Source organism: Enhydra lutris, unplaced genomic scaffold (assembly GCF_002288905.1).
Source record: "Enhydra lutris kenyoni isolate GAN:26980312 unplaced genomic scaffold, ASM228890v2 scaffoldscaffold34, whole genome shotgun sequence".
NCBI classification, from domain to species: domain Eukaryota; kingdom Metazoa; phylum Chordata; class Mammalia; order Carnivora; family Mustelidae; genus Enhydra; species Enhydra lutris.
This window is the reverse complement of record NW_019154118.1, coordinates 23,061,435-23,087,438: the sequence shown is the minus strand read 5'-3', so window position 1 is coordinate 23,087,438 and position 26,004 is coordinate 23,061,435. Positions and strand designations below refer to the sequence as shown.

Genomic DNA, 26,004 nt, shown 5'->3' with positions numbered 1-26,004 from the left:
GATAGCTGTAAAACATTTGTCAAACGATTAATAACCAAAATATAAAGAAATTCTTTGAAGCAATTAGACCAAGATCAAGAAGGTAATAGAAAAAAAGCATAAAAAAAAAAAAAGTCATTTCAAGGGGAGGAGACGTGAAAGGCCCATAAATATAAGAAAAAAAAAAAACCTCTCAATTATATTAGTAATCAAGAACATGCAAATTATAAACACATTATGATACCACTTTAAACCCATCAAATGGGCACAAGTTTAAAAACTATGAAGTATTCATGAAAGAAATTGAGAAGACACAAAGAAATGGAAAAGCGTTCCATGCTCGTGGATTGGAAGAACAAATATTGTGGAAATGTCTATTCTACCTAAAGCAATCTACACATTTAATGCAATCCCTATCAAAATATCATCCTTTCTTTTTTCAAATAAATACAACAAGTAATCTTAAAATTTATATACAACCAGAAAAGACCCCGAATAGCCAGAGGAATGTTAAAAAGGAAAGCCAAAGTTGGTGGCATCACAATTCCACACTTCAAGCTCTATTACGAAGCTGTCATCATCAAGACAGCATGGTACTGGCACAAAAACAGACACATAGATCAATGGAACAGAATAGAGAGCCCAGAAATGGCCCTCAACTCTATGGTCAACTCATCTTCGACAAAGCAGGAAGGAATGTCCAATGGAAAAAAGACAGTCTCTTCAACAAATGGGGTTGGGAAAATTGGACAGCTGCATGCAGAAGAATGAAACTGGACCATTTACTTATACCACACACAAAAATAGACTCCAAATGGACGAAAGACCTCAGTGTGAGACAGGAATCCATCAAAATCCTTGAGGAGAACACAGGCAGCAACTTCTTTGACCTCAGCCGCTCAGACTTCTTCCTAGACACATCGCCAAAGGCAAGGGAAGCAAGGGCAAAAATGAACTATGGGGATTTCATCAAGATCAAAAGCTTTTGCACAGCAAAGGAAACAGTCAACAAAACCAAAAGACAACAGACAGAATGGGAAAAGATATTCACAAAGGACATAACAGATAAAGGGCTAGTATCCAAAATCTAGAAAGAATTTATCCAACTTAACACCCAAAGAACAAATAATCCAATCAAGAAATGGGCAGAAGACATGAACAGACATTTCTGCAAAGAAGACATCCAGATGGCCAACAGGCACATAAAAAAGGGCCAAACATCACTCGGCATCAGGAAAATAGAAATCAAAACCACAGAGAGATACCACCTCATACTGGTCAGAATGGCTAAAATTAACAAGTCAAGAAACGACAAATGTTGGTTAAGATGTGGAGAACCCTTCTACACTGTTGGTGGAAATGCAAGCTGGTACAGCCACTCTGGAAAACAGTATGGAGGTTCCTCAAAAAGTTGAAAATACAGCTACCCTATGACCCCGCAATTGCACTACTGGGTATTTACCCTAAAGATACAAATGTAGTGATCCGAAGGGGCACCTGCACCCCAATGTTTATAGCAGCAATGTCTGCAATAGCCAAACTATGGAAAGAACCTAGATGTCCATCAACAGATGAATAGATAAAGAAGATGTGGTATATATATACAATGGATACTATGCAGCCATCAAAAGAAATGAAATCTTGGGGCACCTGGGTGGCTCAGTGGTTTAAGCCTCTGCCTTGAGCTCAGGTCATGGTCTCAGGGTCCTGGGATCGAGCCCCGCATCAGGCTCTCCACTTGGCGGGGAGCCTGCTTCCCCCTCTCTTTCTGCCTGCCTCTCTGCCTACTTGTGACCTCTCTCTCTCTCTGTCAAATAAATAAATAATCTTTAAAAAAAAAAAAAAGAAATGAAATCTTGCCATTTGCAACCACGTGGGTGGAACTAGAAGGTATTATGCTGAGTGAAATAAGTCAATCAGAGAAAGACAATTATCATACGATCTCCCTGATATGAGGAATTTGAGCGGCAGAGTGAGGCATTTGGGGGGTAGGGAGGGAAAAAATGAAACAAGATGGGATCCGGACAGAGACAAACCATGTAAGAGACTCTTAATCTCAGAAAACAAACTGAGGGTTGCTGGGGGGCGTGTGTGGAGAGGGTGGTTGGGTTATGGACGTTGGGGAGGGTATGTGCTATGGTGAGTGCTGTGAAGTGTGTAAGCTTGACAATTCACAGACCTGTACCCCCTGGGGTAAATAATACATTGTATGTTAATAAAAATAATTTTAAAAAATTCTAGTACTATCACATGTAGTAAAGATGTGAATGTATCTTTACTTTAAAAAATAATTTGGGGGCACCTGGGTGGCTCAGTGGGTTAAGCCTCTGCCTTCGGCTCAGGTCATGATCTCAGGGTCCTGGGATCGAGCCCCGCATCGGGCTCTCTGCTCAGCAGTGAACCTGCTTCTCCCTCTCTCTGCCTGCTTCTCTGCCTACTTGTGATCTCTCTCTCTCTCTGTCAAATAAATGAATAAAATCTTTAAAAAAAATAATAATTTGATGGCTACAGAGTCAAGTTGAAAATGGGTGTACCCTGTAACTGAATAATTCCCCTGCCTAGGTCTCAGGCTCACATTCACAAGATATATATACAAAAATATGGCTGTACTGTTTGAAAATAAAAAATACTAGAAACAGAACAGATGTCCCTCATCAGGGGAATGGATAAATGGCAGTACATTCATAAAGTAAACACAATCACACAGTGCCAATGAGCCATGGCTATAGTCATCCAAACGGATGTGTTTGTCCGTGTGGTGAAACTACATGAAGCTCGTATTCACGCAAACCTAGGCATCACATAAACCAGACATCACATCGCTTGTGGATACAAACAGTGTAAAACCAGCAAGGCTGATGTGATAGAGAAGGGCTACAGAATGTCAAAGTTACTGGCAATGTACTATTTTTACAACTGATATATGAGGGGCACCTAGGTGGCTCAATCCGTTAAGCATTTGACTCTTGATTTTGGCTCAGGTCACGATCTCAGGGTGGTGAGATGAAGCCCTGCATCAGGCTCTGCACTGGGTGCGGAGTCTGTTTAAGATTCCCTCTCTCCGGGCTGCCTGGGTGGCTCATTGGGTTAAGCCTCTGCCTTCAGCTCAGGTCATGATCTCAGGGTCCTGGGATTGAGTCCCGCTTCGGGCTCTCTGCTAGGCAGGGAGCCTGCTTCCTCCTCTCTCTCTCTCTCTCTGCCTACTTGTGATCTCTCTCTCTGTCAAATAAATAAAAATCTTAAAAAAAAAAAAAAAAAGATTCCCTCTCTCTTTCTCCTTCTGTCCCTCCCCCACCTAAAAAAACAAAAAACAAAACCCGACACATGAGTATCTATTTTATATATACACAGACCCTTGAACAACAGGGGTTTGAACTGTGCAGGTCTACTTACAGGAGGAGTTTTTTTATAGTCTAGTATTGTAAATGTATTTTCCTTATGATGTTTCTTCTTTCTAGCTGATTTTACTGCAAGAACACAGTATATAATATACATAGCATATAAAATATGTGTTAAATGACGGTTTTTGGTAAGGCTTCCACTCAACAGTTGACTCTTAGTAGTTAAGTTTGGAGGAGTCAGAAGTTACACATGGATTTTCAGCTGAGCAGTGCGTGGGCACCCTGAGCCCCCATGTAGTACAGGGGTCAACTGTGTAATATTATAAAAGAAACATGTGTTAATACTTTAATAATATATATGAGAATATACACATGCACACACACATATAAACATATACGTGTGTGTGTGTGTGTGTGTGTGTGTGTATTTCTCCTAGGCATATTTCTTTCCCTAACACTGGGATAAAACATTCTCTAGTTTTTAAGTGTTCAAAAAAGTCAGAGATCAATAAAGGAAAAATACTACAACAGATAGGGAAGTTATAGATTTGGTACCAACAGATAGGGAAGTTATAGATTTGTATACACACACACACACACACACACACTTATATATATATATATATTTTTTTTAAAGACTTTATTAGTTTGACACAGAGAGAGAGAGAGAGAGAGAAAGAGCACAAGCAGGGGAAGCAGCAGAGGGAGAGGGAGAGGGAGAGGGAGAAGCAGGCTCCCCGCTAAGCAGGGAGCTTGATATGGGGCTTGATCCCAGGACCCTGAGATCATGACCTGAGCCAAAGGCAGACGCTTAACTGACTGAGCCACCCAGGCACCTCATCAATCAGCTTTGTTAAACCATTCCAGTTTTGAAGGTCTCACAGAAACCATCTAGGTAGAAAAGTCAATAGTTACTCCAAGGACACTGAGTCAAAGCAACCACGTTATTCCCAGTGTTGGACGTTCTCAGCCCCGAAGTCAGTTCTTCTCATGAATGGTCCCAGCATAGCAGCATCAGCCTCACCTGCTAAAAATGCAAGTTCCTGGTCCCCATATGGACTCACGGACTCAAAAACTTGGGGTGGGGAGGAGCCTGCAATCAGCATTTTAAACAAACCCTCCAGGTGAGACGTATGCTAGTGAGAGCCGCTGCTGAAAGGTTTTCAAATGTGTAAAAAACTAAAACAACAAAACCCTTTTCACTCTAGCAAAATAAGACCTCTCTGTGATCAAACAAAATTCTAGACAGCCAGGAAAACCATGGCTCATGGGCCCAATTCAGCCCTCCACCCACCCCCATTTTGGAAGAAACCATGATTTTAACACACATTTTTTAAATCAAAAGAATATTTCACAATACATAAAAATTAAAAGAAATTCAGATTACAGTGTCCATACATAAAGTTCTTTCTTAAAAAGATTTTTATTTATTTGAGGGAGAGAGGGAGAGAGAGTGCATCCATGCAGGGGGAGGGGCAGATGGGGAGGGAGAGGGACAAGCAGACTCCACGCTGAGCACAGAGCCCCACAGGAGCTCAATCTCAGGACCCCGTGGTCACGACCTCAAGGAAATCAACAGTTTTAAGCTCAACAGACTACACCACCTACACATAGGCATGCCATACATAAAGTTTTTTCCAAAGGCAGCCTTGCTCATTCATTTACACATGCCTATATATAGCACCTTTTCACAATAGCAGAGATGTGTCACTGATAGAAACTACTTGGCTGGGTGGCTCACATGGCTCAGTGTCTGCCTTTGGCTCAGGTCATGATCTCAGGGTCCTGTGATCAAGTCCCTCATGGGGCTCCTTGTTCAGTGGAGGGTCTGCTTCTCCTTTCCCCTCTGCCTGCCCCTCCCCCTCCTTGTGCTCTTTCTCTCTCTCTCCCCCTGACAAATGAATAAAATCTTAAAAAAAAAAAATAGGGGCACCTGGGTGGCTCAGTGGGTTAAAGCCTCTGCCTTCAGCTCAGGTCATGATCCCAGGGTCCTGGGATCGAGCCCCGCATCAGGCTTTCTGCTCAGCAGGCAGTTTCCCCCCCTCTCTCTGCCTACTTGTGATCTCTCTCTCTGTCAAATAAATAAAAAATATCTAAAAAAAAAATAAGAAAAGAAAAGAACTATTTGGCCCATAAAGTCAAGACTATTTAGTATCTGGACCTGTACAGAGAGAGTTTGCCAACTTCTACTTTTATTTGATAACTAGAATCTACCAATCTGAAAACAAAATATAGGCAATCACAGTGATTTCTTTTAAAAATGCAATTTTCATTTTTAATTCTGCAGGCAAAAATATAGCAGCTCAAAGAATCATAAGGAAATTTAAATCAGATCCACTTTTATCTATAAAGTACATCAAATAACCCACATTGAGCATCTGGAAATTGTTACTAATGATGCTCCTTCCTCTCTTCAAATATTCTATTAAGTGACAAAGAAGCGACTGGTAAATTTTAATGAAACACTCTCTCACACCCCATTCTGAAAGCTACTTTAGAACCCCGCCCGGCAGACCTTCACTCAGGTGGCGAACTTTGCCTGTAAGCCTGTCTTGAATGCTGCCCATAGCGTGCATTTCTCGGGCTTTTCCACCGCAGCCACCTTCCCCTCTTCCTCGGACGACTATCCCGGCAAGAGCCTTCTTCCCTCTGATCCTCAACCTCTTGAATGTCTTCCAGGCTGAGTTCAGCTCTTATCACTCAGGACCTGCTCACTGGGATCCTGAAACTTTTATTCAACGCCCAGCGTGTGGCTGAAGCCTATTCTATCCACATTCATCTTCACTTCTCTGATTCACTTGTCTCTGAATGTCTGAGGTCCCTTGAGTACAGACAGATCCTTCTTTTGATTTCCAAGGCTTTAACACTCAATACAAAGAAAAGGATGCTTTCTCACCCCCACAAGAGTAAAACATGTAGTTCAGCTTTAAGTGATATTCACCTTATCTTGAAAATGGGAGCACCAAACTCTTGGCAGGTTGGTGTTAGTAGCCCACACGGAACAGCTGAATAAATAAGTCTGGTCTTCAACTTTGTGGGGTTTGATCTTCAGGTCACTGTTTCTCTGTATTCAACTTCACATTTAAACCACTCTTCTTTGGCCTTTAAATTAATGGACACATCCTCTTTGAGCCATGCAGACAAGAATATCCACCAAGGGGCAGTGTCACATAAACCTCCCTGTCTTGGTGTTTTGTAGTTACAAGGATCGGGACCTCCAAAGAAAACCAGACACAAATGCAGACCATGGCAGTGCGGTTGCGTTTAGGCAGCTGACTCGACTGTGCAATGGAGTCACGCACCTACCTTCAAGGACACCTGGGACATTTAGGACATCTTTGTGTGCATGAGGGAAAGTCTCCTTTCCTCCAGGGAGATGTGACCCTGTGTGGCCCCCGGGTACGTGCTGGTTGAGTTGTGTGCACCCTGAATTTACACCTGCACTTGTGCCCTGGCTCCTCTCCAGCTTCATCTCACACAACACTCTCCTCTGGGCTCACTGAGCTCTGGACATAGACTGCCCTCCAAAAAGTCAAGCCCTTTCTTGCCTCTTGTCTTCACACAGACTGTTCCCTCTATCTGGAATGCTTTAAAACAAGGATTGGAAATTGGTGTCGAGTGGGCCACTTTTGGCAAACAGATACACTGTTTGGTTTACAAAACATTTTCTAGGGGCACTTGGGTGGCTCAGTGGGTTAAGCGTCGGCCTTCACTCAGGTCATGATCCCAGCGTCCTGGGATCGAGCCCCACATCGGGCTCCCTGCTCAGCAGGGAGTCTGCTTCTCCCTCTGCGCCCAGCTAGTCCTTGCTCTTGCTCTCTCAAATAAAATAAAATCTTTTAAAAAATTTTTTTCTGAAATTTTTGATAGCTAACATGTAAAACTTAGGAAATTTCACATAAAAATTATATTTCAACTTAATTATCTCAAGCATTATTCTTTGAATGTTCTTTTTTAAAAAGCTGTTTTCTGGCTTATCTTGGAAAACCAGAAGGTACAGCAACAGTGGGCCTCCTGCATCTGAGACGCGGCGGGGCTCCTTAGAGCACATTTCTGGTGACGCAGCAGCCCCACAAGGCCCAGGGCACTGCTCTGATCCCTCCCATGTTGGCATTCGCCACCCCGATGTAAATAAAAGGGAGAAGCTGGCCTTCTCTTCTTTCAGGGGGCAACTTACATGCCACCTCCTAGAGGCTTTTTCTGACTTTCCTAACCCCAGTTATCATATTTTCCCCAAAACAGTCGCTTGGTTTTTTTCATAGTGTTGATAGAAATTTGCACTTTTATAGGTCAAAGATGGTTGGATACTGGCAATTTCACAATTCAGTCTAATTCACAAACTTTTAATTACTCAGCCTGTGTTTCCTGTATTTCTATAGGAAGTAAGTCTGTTAGGATAAGGATCTGGTCTTACTGACTCTTACATTCTCAATGACCGATGTGTACATTGTAACTCGCTGGTAGTAGGTACTAAAATATCTGGGTGAATAAATGCAAGGAGTCCTCCCACCAAAAGTTCCTTAGCAGCTCCAGAACATACACAAAATCCTGAGGTCTCTAGAATTAGCCCAAGTTCGAAGTGGACTTTTCTAATCCACACCCCAGGGCCGTCCTACCACTACTCAGCAGTGCCCCCTACTGGGTTCTAGAGCTGGCTTTGGTCCCAGACTTCAGCCTCTGCCCACAGCGAACATCCCTAGCTCTAGCATTAGAAATGATTTGGAAGGTGGGACTTTCCTGTGCAGAGAGCATTGAGACCACCACCGGACATCCACTGAGATGTTCCTTCAGCCTTAAAAGGAAGCGGGAGGGGGTTGGGGAATGGTGCTTGTTCCTGAGGTAACTGCTGGCGATCTCCACAGCCTCCACAGGCTTGCGGACGTCCCCAGCAGGCTGGCTGCTGCCCAGATGTTTGTACGTGTTCTCTTGTTTACTTGTCTCTTTGTCACACTGTTTCTTAACTCTTCTGTTTCCTTCTCTAGACTATGAATTTTTGAAAGTATCTGTGAATCCGCAAGCTTCTTCAAGTATTTAACAAACATTTAATGTAGGTTCAATCATTCAAGTGCCACACGGAGCATCCCCAGAAGGTAGACATGGAGACAGACGTTCATTTGCCAGACAGCATCTCATGGACTTGAGCGGGGCGTCGGGTGGGGTCCTTATTGGTGACAGCGTCAGATGTCTGGAGGTGACGGAGGACACTGCCAGGAAGAGCATTTTCCTGCATATGCAGAAGTTTGTGGGAATAAGTTCCAGAAGACACTGTACCGGTAAGTGAAAAAAGAAAACAACTCTAATTGCAGGGCAAGTCCTCTTTTCAGTTACTTTCCTGTTGCAAAACCAGTGTCCACTTGAAATGCTGCGACAGACGTTTTTTCCTAGGACACCAGCAGCCACACACATCCCTGTCGCGGAGGGGCTGTGTGGCGCTCTCCTGGGGGCCATCCCCCTCTTCCTGCTTCGGCGTGTGAGTGCCTTACTCTCATCAAGGTTCTGTACGAAACGCGGTCTCTCTCCTTACACTCTACCTTGGCAGATTTCATTGGACATTCCATCCGCGTTCCAAACTGCAGCTGTCCAAAAAGAAACGTCAGGGGCACACACGGGACTGCTTCCCTTCATGATTTTCTAGGTTGCCCGGCACCACTTTCCGAATCTCGAACTTCGTGCTTCTCGACTGTAAACGGACAATTCCACCACACTCACTCCTGTTGTGCCTTCATGTATTTGTGTAGGGAGCTCCTTCTGTCCGGAAAGTCTTCCTGTCTTTGTCCCCCTGATTAGGAATAACCCGACTCTTAACGACTTGGCTCAGGGATCGTCTCTTGCCCGGAGCCCTCCGGCAGGATGAGGGCCTTTCCTCCGGAGCTCCCACACTGTGCCGTTCACCCAGCAGCAACACAGAGCACTGGCCCGTGCTGGTCACGGCTCTGGGCCCGGAGGCCAGAGTGCTGCACCACATGCCTGCCTTCAGGGAGCTCAAGTTCCGCGGGAGAAGGCTGGCAATAAATGCTGCAGACATTTTAGTGATGTGAAAATGCTACACATTCAGCAGAAACCAGACTTCGTGAAAATGTGAGTTCTGTAGGCTAGCGATATGTGGCACCAGACCTCCCCGTCAGCCACACCATCCCGAAGGTCACCAACCTATACACTGACGACTGTTCTGTACCCAACTATTCTGTCTCTGTCTTGTGTAGCATTCAGCCAATTACATGAGTCAACACTGGACTATCACGTAGGCTTTGTGTTACACAATTTTGCCCGACTGCAGGCTCCTGTAAGAGTTCTGAGCCTGTCTGAGGTCAGCCCGGGGAAGCTAGGATGTTGGGCAAGTTAGGTGTATTAAATACATTTTCCACTTAGGGTATTTTCAACTTACAAAAGGCTTATCAGATGTAACCCCATATAAGTTGAGCACGATCCACATACAAACATAAACATATAGTACACTAGATGGTAAGTGCTATAGAGAAAGATAATGGAAAGACGTGTGTAGGAAATACTGCGAAAGGTGCAATTTTAAATAAAGTGGTAAGGAAAGGCCACAGTGAGGGGACATTTAAGCAAAAATCCTGGAAATCACCTGGAAGTGAATTAAATAAGTATCGGGGGGGGGGGAGGCATATCAAGCTGAGGTAATAAGAGCCCTGAGGTAGTTTAAAGATTAAGAAGATTAAGAAGGCAGCCAGTAGACTTCAATTTATGAGGAGAGGAAATCAATGAGGTCCAAAAGCAACAAGGGACCGGATCTTGGGCTCTGGACGCCACTGAGAAGATTACGGCTTTTACTCTGAGATGGAAAGCCCCGAGAATTTTGAGCAGAAGTGGTAGGATCTGACTTGCCTTTTAAGGCTGCTGTCTTAAAAAGAAACTGTAGACTAGCAAGATAGGAATCAAGAAAACCCATCAGAAGGCTCTAGCAACAACCCACGCAACCCTGGAGTAGGAATCGGGGGCCAGCTGGGGAGGATGCACAGAATGGTCATATTCTGGACACATTATGCACTTTGAAGGTTGGGCCAACAGGTTTGTGGTTGGGTTGGATGCAGGTGTGAGAAAAAAAGAAGAGTAATAGATACGGTCAAGGTTTGGGCCTGATTCACTGAAAGAATGGACTTGCCCTCCACTGACTGGGAAAAGGACAGAGGCAGGAGCAAGCAGAGTGTAGCAGGAAGAGCCATGGAAAATGGTGACCACTATGGACTTCTGGGCCTTCCCGAGAAATCAGCCTAGAATTCAGTGTGAGTCTCCTGGAAAAAGGGGGAGAAAGGGAGACCACAAGCCATGAAGGTCAAGTTTCTTCTATCTCATTAACATGAAATATCATTAGCACTTTTGAACATCTAGGCTGCATGGCCCACTCCCAATTATTTGTGGCCCAAGAAAATCATTTAAGAACTAGGTCAAAGTTTAAAGGCACAAGAGCAATATTTGATCTAAAAAGAAAGTTCTGAAATCAAAGTACATTTTCTTAACTTCAGAAAGACCACATTAAGCACATTGAATTAAGAGAAGACGCACAAACACTGTAGCTTAGAAGTGTTTTTGAACAGGTTCAAAAAACCACTAAGTTGACCTATGTTCTTAAAACTGGGAAAAAAAAACTCGCAGAATCAAATTGCTTTGTAATATTTTTTCTATTATTGTTTGGTGTCCTCATAAAGTACCTTAGATCACTAAGCGTTTTACAACGACCTGAGCTTGTCGTTGCTGTTTTAACAGAAGCAGGCAAAAGCAGACTCAAACCCCTGAGGATATGGTGGCAATCAAAGGAAATCAAGAACCAAAAAGCCACCAACATACATTTAGAAAACCCCACCCTACTGACTGTTTTTTAAGTAACATTTTCTGACTACAGAATTTGAAGAAGTCAGAGAAGTTTTAGTTATTGGCAGATCTTTCTCGCTTGGACCCCCAAAAGTGAAATGTTAAAACCATTATAGCTGCGTCACCTACCTTTGAAGTAAACCTAATACACAGAAATTCAATTAAGGGAGAGGAGAAATGTCTATTTTCCTATTAAAGGTGCTTCCATAAGCACATATTACTATTTAAATTTGTTAAATGTCAAAAGTATACCCACATTTAAATAAAACATAATCTCGTATAATTTTGGAATACCTAAAATACACAATAGATATTGTGTCAACTTACCTCTTGCCCTAGACTGTAACACAATTTCTTGGAATAAAACACAAGCAGTATTTGTGCAAGAATACACGACAATATTGTTTACCACAGCAAAGGGTTGGTAAAAACAAGAATGTTCCCCAGCAGTGATGGAGCAGCTGTACAATGAAATGCTACAGGATTTTTGGACGATAGGTGATGATTTCCAAAACACACTGTGCAGTGAGAAGTGCACAACCATGCGTCCAGAAGGCTCGGGTGAACATGAGCCACAGTAAGTCCGTATGACACATACGCTTGGATACAGGTCATCTCCAACAGGAGGTACGGGTGGAAACAACAGTGACCTCTGGGAGGAGCTGGAAATCAGTGGCTGGAGAAAGAAGGCTTTTTTGAGTGCTATCCTAGTCTAGGTATTGACTTGTTCCATGTTTCAGAGATCACTTATTTTTTTAAAAATTCTAGTGATTTAACGTTTTAAAATACAGCTTTAGCCACAGTAGCTAAACAGCACCTAAAGTGCAGAGTACGCTTAGAATTTAGAATTCGGCAACTTCAACACATGATAAGCTAACACTGGAAGCCAATGAAATACACAGTTTTCCTAAAAACACTTGTAATTTAATACCTACTTTCCTAGTTTTTTTTTTTATATATTTGAGAGAGAGAGAGAGAGAGAGAGAGAGAGAGAGAGCACACATGAGATGGGGGAGGGTCAGAGGGAGAAGCAGACTCCCCACTGAGCTGGGAGCCTGATGAGGGACTAGATCCTGGGACTCCAGGATCATGACCTGAGCCGGGGAGGCAGTAGCTTAACCAACTGAGCCACCCAGCACCCTCTAGTTTTTTTTTGTTTTTTGTTTTTTAAACAATTTTCTTCAGGCATGGTGAAAAGTTTGTTTAATAGAATAGGAAGGAATTGACAATAACTGGGCCACGTTAGTGTTTAAAAGTCTCCAAAGAAAAATTACCAAAAAATCTTGAAATACCTGTTTTCTGGGGGGCACCCGTGTGGCTCAGTTGGTTGAGCGGCTGCCTTCGGCTCAGATCATGATCCTGGAGTCCCGGGATTGGGTCCTACGTTGGGCTCCCTGCTCAGTGGGGGGTCTGCTTCTCCCTCTGATCTTCCCCCCTCTCATACTCTCTCAAATAAATAAAATTTTTAAAAAACCCGTTTTCTGATGCTTTGTTATAAGCCATTGTCATTATAAATTTACAAAACTCAACACAATTAACAAGGGTTTCAGAAGAAAACCTTACCTGTACTGCTGAGGGAATATATATCCTAATATTTACTTAAGGTTAAAAAAAAAAAAAAGTTTTGTAGTAAAAACTGCTAAACTTAATAGCAAGTTAAAACCAATAGAATGAAAACGTTCATTAATATTAAATTATGTGTCAATACTGGGTATCCTAATATAAACCATTATTAATAAGGCTGCTTACATTAAATAAACTGTTGTAAGAAAACCAGACACATTTACGTTGGATATTAAGGACTATGCAACTCCTCAGTGGCAGAGAACCCAGTTAACAAATCTAAAATATTAGCTAGTCTGCCCTAGTGATGAATTTATAAACTTCACTGCTCCCCAAGCTGCTGTCATTTTATAAATGAAGAAAACACTTCCCGGCCGGATCACTCAAGTCAGTATCATGCTTCTTATTTGCTAATTAGCACCTAGTAAGCAACCTCTAACTTAATTCCCAACTAACTTCCAACATTTTATTGCACCTTTACTTCTGCTATTTACTACTTGACTTTCTACATCTCAGTTTGGGTCCATGGCTCAACTCCGTGACTTGACTTTGACTCCACAACAGAGTCAAAGGGCCTCAGCCATCCCCCTAACTGTGCTTTGCACAAACAGCAATTGCTCTGCAAATCCCTGGCAGAATGAATGCACAAGTACATATGCAATAGTCTTATCACTTTATGGAAAAAAGCCATGCCTCCTTGTCTCCCACGCAGCATTCCCTTCGTAACACCACTAAACTGAAAGCCTTTTAAATTTCTCATGTCTAAAGCCTACAGCACAATGGCTCAAAAATAAAAGGTGGGAGAGAACATTTTCTTACCTGAAAGCACCAGACCAGTAATCTAGAAGATACAGTCACTTCCAGTTCTAATGCTTGAGAACACCCCAAAAATGTTAACGCCAGTATTCCCCCTAAAGATGCAAAACTACTTTTCCAATGGATACATTTTCTATACACTTCGATGCAGAGCCTCTAATACAGTCTATGTCTCCCAACTTCATTATAACATCCTTAAAGCATCAGCTTATACTGGAATATAATGTGGCCCAGCATATAATACTAGACTATAAAGTATACAGATGCAGGGCACCTGGGTGGCTCAGTGGGTTGGGGCCTCTGCCTTCAGCTCGGGTCATGATCTCAGGGTCCTGGGATCCAGCCCCACATCGGGCTCTCTGCTCCGCGGGGAGCCTGCTTCCTCCTCTCTCCGCCTGCCTCTCTGCCTACTTGTGATCTCTGTCTGTCAAATAAATAAATAAAATCTTTAAAAAAAAAAAAGAGTATACAGATGATTAGGTTCTGGGTTCTCATTCTGTGGTTTATTATAAACACTGTTTGATACCACATTTGCAAATACTATTTAGAGAGTAAACAGACCTCTGAATTATTTCCTTTTGCATACACTGAAATATTTTATGTCTTCTGAAAGTACTTTTATTTTCTTTTTTAAAGATTTTATTTATTTATTTGTCAGAGAGCGAGCGAGCGAGCATAGGCAGACAGAGTGGCAGGCAGAGACAGAGACAGAAGCAGGTTCCCCGCTGAGCAAGGAGCCCCACGTGGGACTCAATCCCAGGACGCCAGGATCATGACCCTAGCCGAAGGCAGCTGCTTAACCAACTGAGCCACCCAGGCGTCCCTGAAAGTACCTTTAAAACACAAATTAAGGGGCACCTGGGTGGCTCAGTTGGTTAAGCATCTGCCTTCAACTCAGGTCATGGTCCCAGGGTCCTGGGATCAAGCCCCACATCGAGCTCCCTGCTCTTCGGTCCAATTTTAGTATATGTGCTGCCGAAGAGAGCACGAGCTCCCTGCTCTTCGGGAGACCTGCTTCTCCCTCTCCCATTCCCCCTGCTGTGTTTCCTCTCTCGATGTCTCTTTCTCTGTAAAATAAATGAATAAATAAAATCTTTTAAATAAATAAATAAATAAATAAAACACAAATGGAAAAGTTATAATATTCTACATTCAAGTTACAATGGTAAGGTATTGTATCTTAAAGTTAGTGGAAAAGAAAACCATCCACTTGCAACTTAGATTCCCAAAAGATTGTACTTCCTTACGTTCAAAAGCTTTTATGGCCTAAAAATTAAGAAGTAAAGTATATTAGGAATTATCTGGGGAAAACAAAAAGGAAGAAAAACCCTAATGTATTATTTGGGCATAAACAGATGAATCAAATCCTACCTCTAGCAAAAGCCACACAGATGAAGCATAATCAAATCTTAACTTTTAAATCCTCAACTTTTAGAGTGCTTGGGTAGCTCAGTTGGTTAAATGTATGCCCTCAGCTTAGGTCATGATCCCAGGGTTCTGGGAGCAAGTCCCGCATCAGGCTCCCTGCTCAGTGGGGAGTCTGTTTCTCCCTCTGCCTGCCAATTCCCCCTGCTTGTGCCCTCTTTCTCTCTTGGGCAAATAAAAGCAAAAAAAGAGAAAAAGGTGGGGGGGGGGTAAAATCTCAACTTTTAAAAACCTACAGAAATTTCCAAAGTAAGTTGTTCAAAGCTGTCACAGCCAGTGAATAATTTCATATGTATATTCTGAAATAATCAACAGACAATCTGAGTTGTTTGGTAAGTAATTTAACCCCTTCATAATGATATGAAAGAACTATTTTTCTAACCCCTTAAAACCTATTTAAAAAAATCCACTTTCTTCCAGTCACTACTACATCATCAGGACCAATGGGAAGCAGAAATGACATTGATGCAACGATTGCTGTAAACACACTCTGTGTTAATAGTTTTCCTTTTTTTTTAAGACTTTATTTATTTGAGAGAGAGTAAGACAGAGAGAGAGAGAATGAGCCAGAGGAGAAGCAGAGGGAGAGGGAGAAGCAGAGGAGGGAGCCCGATGTAGGGCTCGATCCCAGGACTCTTGAGATCATGACCTGAGCCAAAGGCAGACGATTAACGTCTGAATTACCCAGGTACCTGCACCTGCATTAAGAGTTTTCAACTATAAACAAGTATTAGTGATTCAAAATACATGGATATTAACCTTGGTCAGGCACTACATCAAAGTGTCTAAATCAGATTCCAGAGAATATGCTGCAAGGACCATCTACTTCAGAACTCTGTAACTGCTAATAAAAACTGGAGTACAGGGGCACCTGGGGGGCCCAGTAAGTAAAGCGTCTGACTCTTGGTTTTGGTTCAGGTGGTGATCACGGGATTATGAGATTAAGCCCAGCGCAGAGTCTGCTTAAGACTCTCCCTTTCCCTCTGCACCCCCAACCACCGCACTCTCTCTGTAAAATAATAAGTAAATCTTAAAAAACAAAACAAAACTGGGAGAGTGTAAGACCTGGTATTAGCACTCAGAATCCAATCCATTTGTTCTTGAATGTCTTTCAATTCTGATTCTCTTTTTGTGCCACTGAAGAAACTCTCCAAAAGGTCACAGATAAAAGAATGAAAACAGAGGTCTCAACTGTCCCCAAAGAGATCATGTGGAAAATAAGCAGAAGAAAAAATATTAACTACACATAGCAAATATGAGAGTAAATTACATCTAGATATTTCCTTTAAATTCTCTGAAGGCAGTAATACAATTCTTTACCATCACCACAGCCTTTCTTCAGGCTAATTACTGGATATGAAGTTCTTTATTAAGCTTTCCTTACATTTCCACACTCTCTAGTATTATATCTTACTCAGTGGCATGAATTCTCCTCTGGAGCAAAGTTTAGTTATTGTTCCCTTAGTAACTCTGTTCCCAAAAAGCACCAGATGTCTTCAAATCAAACTAAACCACCTCAGCACAGGAGTCAAGGCTCCATAAACTCCTGGCCTAGCCCACCCTGACCTCACCATTCTGCCGTCCGCGCACAGTGAAATCACATTTCCTATCCCAGTCAAGACAGCCCACTCTTTATAGACTCTAACCACTGTACAAAATCATTCTCTGCTTTACATCTTTTCAGGAATACTTTTGTCAAAAAACGTTTTTCTCCTTAAAAAACATGAACACTAAAGGCACAACAAAAGAAAACATATGTTAACTTCATTAAAATTACAAGCTTTTGTGCAACAAAGAAAACACTATCAATAATGTGAAAAGACAACCCACAGAATGGAGGAAAATACTTGCAACTCCTCTATCTGGCAAGGAATTATTTACAACTCATTATCTGACACGGGATTAATATCCAGAATACATAAGAACTCCTATGACTCATGAACACCAAAAAAAACCAAAACCAAAACCAAAAACAAAACCCAAAAAACCCCCTCAATTTTAAAGTAGACAAAACATGAATAAACGCTTCCACAAAGAAAGTATATATCTGGTGAATAAGCACATGAAAAGATGTTCAGTATCAGAGAACTACATCAAAGGGAAATGATCAGAACTGCAATGAGATACCACTTCACCCATTAGGATGGCCATTCTCCAAAACAAACAAACAAACAAACAAACAAACAAAACAAAAAATAACAGTTGTTGGTGAGGATGTGGAGAAACTGAACCCTTATGCATTTGCTGATGGGACTGTAAAATGGTGCAGTTGCTGCACAGGTAACATGGCAATTCCTCAAAAAATTAAATATAAGATGATCATGATTCAGCAATTCTACTTCTGAATATGTACCCAAAGAACTGAAAACAGGGGCTAGAACAGATATTTGTGTACCAATGTACACAGCAGCACTGTTCACAAGTCAAATGTGGACACAATCTAAATGTCCACTGACTGATAGATTTTTTTAAAAAACGTGGCATATATATATATACACACACACACTGGGATATTAACCAGCCTTCGGAAAGAGTGAAATTCTGATACATGTAACATGGATTAACCTTGAAAACATTATGCTAAGTGAAGGACGTCAGACACAAAAGGACAAACATTGTGAGTAACTAAAGCAGTCACATTCAGAGGATGGAAAGTACGAAAGTGGCAGTAACCAGGGCCTAGGAAGAAGGAGGGATGGAATGAGTGTTTGAAGCGTACAGATTCTGTTTGGCATGATGAGAAAGTTCTGGAGATGAACAGCTGGCGACAGCTGTACAACATGAATGTAGTTAATGTCACTGAACAGTACATACTTGAAAACAGCTAAAATGGTGAATTTTATGTTATATATATTTTAACAACTAAAAAGTGAAGATTCAACTGAAAACTGACTCCAGGAAACTTCTCAACATTTAACACAAATATTAAGAATTACTATACTTGACTGGTTTGTCAGTAGGATATAAAATGAGTTTTACTACAAAGATAGAAAAACTTTTGCAATTAGGCACTTTTAAAAAGATATCTTTAAATACAGTGTTTAAAATTTGACCTATGCAATAAAAATTAAGTAACTTATCAGAGAATAAGCAAACTTGAAAAACTTGACTCTGCATTCTTATTCTCACCCTTATTCATTAATTTCTTCTACTGACCTTCTTTATGCCATAGTTTCTTTCATCATACAACGGTATCTTTTATCCAAAACAGCTAAAATTTTAAAGTAAACAATGACATAAATGGAGTGATAGTATAGGATTCCAGTGCTAGACTTGAATTACACAGACTTTTCAGTTTAAACCAAAAGAAGGGAGGGAGGAGGTATTGCCTTCTAAGTCTAAAATACACGTGCATTTCTAGGTCTAACAAATAAGTTAAGACATTTTAACTTGAAAAAAAATTAAAAGGGTTATCATAGCATACGTTGTAACACAACAAAGAATTCCACATAATAAATCCACATTTTATCAAAAGAAATTTTTCCAAGGACCATCACCTAAATCTCAGAGATTCTGATGCCGTATTATCAGTAGGAAGACAGACACTGGCTCTTTAGATTCGGTCAACAGTACTGAAAACCAGTATAACTACTTTTAGGAGTAAACTAAATGACATGCATAAATATCAAAGTTAATCTTAAATTTTTTTAAATGATCATTAAATAAAAGTGAACAACTGAAACCAAGTAATAAAAATAATAAATTACATGGATGGAAGCAACTGACTTCATATAAGCACGGAGGAATCTGGGCATACAAACAACATGAATCAACAAAGTGATGTGCCATCTTAAGAGAAATCTAGTATTTTATCAGATTAATGCAAATGATCTAAGAGGTAAGAGAAATTAGTATTGAAACTTTCACATTGTAAGACAGTCCAAAACAGTCACCATCATTCTAATCTTGCTGCCATATCTAGAGTATAGCGTATAAAAATGTAACAGCTAAATTAAGGTCTTTAAATTAGAATCTGGAAAACTCCAGAGCCAAACATAAACCTGAATTTAAAAGACGTGCCATTGGGTAATTATCTCAGTCATGACTTTTTACCTTAAAATTCTGTCGTTAAATGATGGCTACTCCAACTCCTAAAGCAATATATGTAATCTGAAATCAGGTAACTCTTGTATCACAGAGTTTAAGGGAAGTCAAAATACTGAGGCAACAAAGCAAGGAGTCAGGATCTTTCTGGAAGGAAAATGGCAGCTCTTAAAATCTGGAAAGATGGATGTATTAAGAGGTAGGTCCACTAGGAAAAAATGGGAGTTAAGATTTTTCTTAGAAAAAGAAAAGTCAAGGATGAGAATGTGATAAGCTTTAATATGTGGAATATGGGAAATACTTTAATATGTGAAATACTATATGAGCCAAGGTCTCCTCACCACCAATGTTGAATGTGAGGATTGCCTTGACATTTTATGAAGTTATGGGAACATCTGCAGAATCCACTGAACTTTTGAAATGTACTAGAATGTTGCCCTTTTACATAAGAAACCACAATAGTGTATTTGATAGATTATGTTCTAATTACAAAAATGAAGTGCAGAAAAAGAAAATGCTTGAGTTCTGCTCATCTAAAAAACTTAGGAAGGGGTCCAAAAAAAAAAAAAAAAAAAAAGAAAGGGATCTATCAGTATAGCTAGCTCCCTATTAAAATGATTTCCCTTATCCTTAAGGATATCTAAATTTTGGTTTATTAATCAGTTCAGCAAATCAATGATAAAGGCTAGAATTCCTTAACTTAAAACTTAACAGTTTACAGCTTTAGATTTAAAAAAAAACCTATTGTTTTTCTCATGCATACATAGAATGGGATGTTTTTGAATCTAAAAAAATTTTTACTTTCATTTCTACAAATGTCACTAATCGACAAAGTAATAAAAATTGAGACAGAAACTAGGGACATTTTTTATTTTTAATCCTAACACTAATACTGAAATTCTTCTCTAATGATCACTAGGAATGAGAGTTCTAATATAGTCTAAGACAACTTTGTAAGTGGTAATTGTAGTTCTTAAAGAAAAACTGTAGATATAAAGCAATCCTATAAAATTCCCCTTTCTTTTCTGAAAAGATTGGAATAAAGAAATTACTACCTGACTTTGAGAAAAAAATAATCAAGTGACAGTTAAGTCAGTTAACAGTTCAGTTTACTATAAACTGAGCAGACTCCCAGCTTTTCCTTTTAGAACAGATTTATGACTTAAGAAGAATAATCTTTATGTTAAAAATCAGGAAGAAGCTTTTAAAAAAGACAATAACCTTCTAGATTTATGGTAACTGTGCTGTAATGTCCTTAAAAATAAAAATATGTATTTAAATAAATGCACTTAGTATATAGTTCTTTAAAGAACATTTGTATTTTAATAGCAAGATTAATCAATGACAATGAAACTATATCTTCTTTAGGAAAAAGAAACTATAAACAATATACAATTAAAGCAATGACTGGAAATCCTAAATGATTTCTGTTACCAAGAGAGTTAACAATTTAATTTTTCACAAAATTAACAATCACTATTACTTCCATACCAAAAGAGGTATAATTTGGCGGAAGATAAATCTATGAGGATTTTGCAATTTTTCCCTATCTCTTTCTCACTTTTAAGATGTGATGATTCATGGGTCTTATAGAGAATCTAATTTTGAGAAATATAAAAAAAATCCATGTTAAATAACAACAGTGGACCTTGAAGCCATGAGCTTTTGTCACTTTATTGTTAACCAATGAATGTTATCCAAAATTATAGATGTAATTGTAACTTAATTGTACAACACAAAATTATGCTAATGGTAAAAGTCTGTTGGAATTTACCAAATACTCATTAATATATTTTACATTGCTATATGAACATGTGCTCTCAACTGCTAATAAGAGTTATAACTGGTTTAATCACTATGAAAACCATATTGCAAATAGTTGTTCCTGTTTAGAAAAATTCACACAGCTTTAAAAATGGATTAAATCCATTTTAATCCTAATCTACAAAGAGATTATAAACAGCAAATATAACTGGTAGTTTTCCAACACTGATATCAAACTGATGTAGCAATGGTAGTGCACACAATTCAAAATGTAGAAAATTAATAAAAATCCAATGGAAGTCCAAGTTTCCACTTATTATGGCAATGGCTCTGATGCTTTGAAACAGTGAACACTTATGCTTTAAAGCATGAAGAGCAGAGTTCACCGTCTATTCCTCATGTGCTGCAAGGAGAAATATTTTCTTCTGCAGTGTTTTGAAGCATGTGCACAACTACCATACAACAGTCACTTCAAGGTTATTAACCAGTTATCTTTTGTCCTACAAAGTCCAAAAAAAATATATTAAGCGAAGCCTTTCCTTTTCATATGTCTGCCCAGATTAATCCTTTTAGAGTCAGCAAAATCAAAAAAGCACAAGAGATATTTTCAGACACAACTTGTATCTACTGTGCATGAAAAATGCTTAAAATGGCAATTTTAATAGATAAATGTAAATTTGAGTGCATAATACCAAATGAAAAGTAGCTGAACCACACAGAGAAAACAAGGCTTTCCTTATCTCCAAGTCTAGATGTTTTACAATAAAGAAAATATCAGAACATGTGAATATTAGAACATCTTTCAACTGGAAAGATTTCTTAAGACATAACTGAACTCAATATAAACTAAAATTATAATTCCTAAAGTAGGATTAACAAACCAAATTTACGTATTTTTAGCTAGAGAATGAAAAAAATAAGCACAATGATTTAGAAACCAAATCTGCTGAAATGATTATGTAACAATTATATCAAGAAATGAAGGGACAGACATTCATATGCTACAAGGGCAAATTCTCTCTCTCGCTCTCTCTCACACACACACACTTATTCACTCTCTCTCTCTCTCTTTCTCTTCCTTGGACATACAACATCCCTCCAAGAGAGCTGGTCCTGCAATTAAGCTCAACAAAAAGGCAGTTAAAAATTTAGCACTCTAAGATATTCTGAAGGAAATCTCAGAAATACTCCTTGCATGATTGAAAGTACTGGTATGTATTTTAGAACACAGAGCTTACACACTCCACTGGGTTGGAACAAAGAATCACCACAGGTGTAGGAGTGAGGTAGTATTACTGTCCCCTCCTTGAAACTGATGTTTTCATGTGCTGCCCTTCCAGAAAGGTCCAGGGTTTTTGTTTTTTTAATAATTACAATAAATTACCAACAAATGATTTTTTTTAAACACCTGTTTGTCTAAATCAGTATTATGATAGAACAGACGTCTTAATCTTTCAGAGACAATTAATATTTGCAGGTAGTGTTTCATCAATAAATTCTCCCAGGGAACTACTACCTGCTGTCTACACCTTTGTGAACAGTAAGCAAAGAAAACCAAAAGATGAAAGGAGATGAAACACCAATCAATTCGGCTGTCGAAGATGACTGTAATTAAGTAGGCAAATATCAAATATCCAATAATATAACTGGGACTTAAAACATTAACCACCAGCCGCATCCTACACTATTAAACATTCTAATCCTTTTCATGATTCATTGTTGTCTTCTACACAATTACCAAAGACTGTCTACCCTGTCGCCTATCCTCATTTTAACCATGCCGATGACCTGTATGATGGCAGAATTATGGCCATCAGCACAGCAAGGAGAAGGGCACGCTGAGGAAATATGAGACAGAATGTGGAAATACACACAGGCAAAATATGGAAGGGGCAAAAGAAAACAGAGCGCTCCAGCTACACACTCATTAAGTCACCATCATCCTTTGAACTGTACAAAGTGCTGAAATCACACATACACATTTGTCAGACATGATCCTTAGTGTTAATCTCCAACAGAAAAAAAAACAATGGAAACTGAAAATGTGACAGGAGGCGATGGAACGCTGTCCTCCACTCCCTGGGTCAAAAGGAAAAGAAAATCAAGCATGACATTACACTGCCTTAATGCTGAAGAGCTCCCCTCAAGTATGTCTTTAGCCACCACAGTCAACTGGTATAAGTGCTTTGGCAAGGTGGGATGCGTTCCATCACATCTGCAAAGGCCTGCTTTTCTCTGTTGGTGGTTCAGCTTATGAAGAACACGTATGCAAAATAACAGCTCTCACATGGCTTCAAACTCATCAATCCGCTGCTTGGTGTTGCCTTGTCGAATCTGCCGCAGAGTCTTGTACTTATCGCGGCCGGCTTTAACATTCTCCGCGTGAAGAACATCATTTTGTGTTTTCTTGGTTTCATCCCTGGCTTGGGCCAATTCTGAACTTAGTGCCTATAGGTAAGAAAGAAAAAAATGACTATTTTTTTTTTGGTAGATTTTAGAAAGATTATGAAAAAGTTTTAAAGACAAAAATACACAAATCACAAATCTTACATTTTCCCATAGTCAACTTTCCATTGTCACATCTTTAAAGCAAAACTCTGTTTTGCTTGTAGTCACAGCAGAGGTAGAAGTAAGGGGAGAGTACCCTCCTTGCATGTCATTTCTCCGCTCATCAACCATGATGACTTTGTGTACTATTCTACATTTCCTTAACTTTCTCATACAATATTTGAAATAACTTACAAAAAAAAAGTTCAATGGAGATATTATAGAATGCTATTTTAAGATCTGAAATCTATGCCATGAGAGAAACTTTCTCCAAAGTCTTTATTTATTAAAAATCTCCCATCACTTTTTATTAATATTTAAAAATTTCACCAATTAAAAAATTAGAGAACTTATATGGAAAAAAGGTCTAATAAAGTTAAAATTTCCTATTTTGGTTTAATTATGTGCTTTTAATAAACTGATCTTTTGCCATTATAAAATGTGAACAAATAATTCAGATTATGTAATGTCATACAGGTAGTCTATTATATATGTTTTTAATGTAGACTTCACTGGTTAAAAACTAAATTTATTTGTCTTTTAAAATTAGCATTAAGGGGTGCCTGGGTGGCTCAGTGGTTGGTTCCCTGCCTTCAGCTCAGGTCATGATCTCAGAGTCCTGGGATTGAGCCCCGCATTGGGCTCTCTGCTCAGCAGGGAGCCTGTTTCCCCTCTCTCTCTCTGCCTGCTTGTGATCTCTCTCTGTCAAATAAATAAATAAAATCTTAAAAAAAAAAAAAAAAAGACAGCATTAAAATACTTCCTACCTTTTAATGTTGAGTCAAGCTGTAATTAAAGAATAACTTACCGGTTAAGGGTTAATCACCTAAGGCTAACAAACATTTGCTACAGTGGAAGAAATGAAACAAGGTAACTGTAGGCCAACCACTCACAAACCAACCACAAGGCCAGCTAGTGGTAAAGGCTTAAAAAAAAAAAAACAACAAATGTTCTTCTGTAAAGAACTTCCCAAACTCAACACCCAAAAAACAAATAATCCTGTCAATAAATGGGCAGAAGACATGAAGAGACACTTCTCCAAAAAAGACATACAAACGGCCAACAGGCACATAAAAAAATGTTCAACATCACTGGCCATCAGAGAAATACAAATCAAAACCACGATGAGATACCACCTTATATCAGTCAGAAAGGCTAAAATTAACAACACAGGAAATGACAAATGTTGGCAAGGGAATGGAGAAAGGGGAACCCTCTTACACTGTTGGTGGGAATGCAAGCTGGAACAGCTACTCTGGAAAACAGTATGGAGGTTCCCCAAGATGTTAAAAATAGAGCTACCCTATGATGCAGCAATTGCACTCCCCAAAGATACAAAAGTAATGAAAAAAAAGGGGCACATGCACCCCAGTGTTCATAGCAGCAATGTCCACAACAGTCAAATCACAGAAAGAGCCGAGATGCCCCTCAAAAGATGAATGGATAAAGATGATGTGGTCCATATATACAATGGAATATTACTCAGCCATCAGAAAGGATGAATACCCACCATGGCATCAACATGGATGGAACTGAAGGGGATTATGCTGAGTGAAAGTCAAGCAGAGAGAGTCAATTATCATATGGTTTCACTCATATGTGGAACATAAGGAATAGTGTGGAGGGCCACAGGGGAAGAGAGGGAAAACTGAATGGGAAGAAATCAGAGAGGGAGAAAAACCATGAGAGATTCTGGACTCCGGGAAACAAACTGAAGGTTACAGAAGGGAGTGGGGAGAGGGATGGGGTAACTGGGTGATGGGTATTAAGGAGGGGATGTGTGGTGATAGCACTGGGTGTTATAAGCAACTAATGAATTGCTGAACACTGTATCAAAAAATAATGAGGTATTACAAGTTGGCTAATTGAACATGATAAAAAATATATATATATATAAAACTTTAAAAAAATAAAATGGTCCTATTTAATAAGTTTATCTCAGTAAACGGGGGAAATGCTACCCGTATTATAAATGTGCAAACAACTGCAAATTTTAAATACCTGGAGTTGCTTTTTAACACGCTCATTTTTTTGAGTTTCTGTTACACGTTCCTCTTCACTCCGATGGTTCATCACTCCATCATTTGATAATTCAGCACTAGCCTCGGCATTATTCTCATCATGCTCATCATGCTCATTTTCTGTTGGAGGAACGACTGGTGGTGGTGGAGGTGGAGAGGGGGCAGACATCACAGTTTTTAGTTCTTCTTTGGTCTTTTCCAAATCTTCCTGGGCTGCAAAAGCCTGAACATTAAAAATAAGTTTATCAGCAACTTCCTTTTGAAAATTGGTAATTAAAAGAATCAAGTTATCCTTCCTTCCTAAAAGAAAATATATTTCAGGGTAATGAAAATAAGCCTTACTGATGAAAGCTCTGTTTTTATAGAGGAATGCCAGCAAGGAGGAGTGACAGAATTAAAGTACATCACTTTGCAAAACCTAATGAAATTGTTAATTCTGGCAAGAATGATCAAATGTTGCAAAAACTGTTATACAAATGGTTGATGAGAAATGGTATTAGTAAAACGCCAAAGAATGCCATGTCTAAGGGATCACATTTTAGCCACAAGGGGAAGCATGTCACTGTAAATGGAGGAATCAGACCACCATTACTCTAATGCAGTGATCAATTAAAATCACTCACGGTAGGTTAACCAGATACTAAGTGTTCTTCTGAGATGATGCAATAGGA

At 39.6% G+C, this 26,004-nt stretch overlaps 1 protein-coding gene across 2 annotated transcripts in view; it reads right to left on the bottom strand.

Annotated features, from left to right (window-relative positions):
• Positions 1 to 26,004, bottom strand: part of LOC111153884 (radixin) — an 86,556-nt gene that overhangs the window by 3,600 nt on the left and 56,952 nt on the right. The window contains exons 14-15 of one of the 2 annotated variants that reach the window (XM_022513172.1): positions 25,314 to 25,556; positions 23,053 to 23,213 (exon numbers count right to left, since the gene is read on the bottom strand). In XM_022513172.1, coding sequence (XP_022368880.1) covers positions 23,053 to 23,213; positions 25,314 to 25,556 — 404 coding nt within the window. Of the gene's footprint in view, positions 1 to 20,646; positions 23,214 to 25,313; positions 25,557 to 26,004 lie in introns of those variants that run through there. The other variant, XM_022513173.1, reaches the window with a different exon arrangement.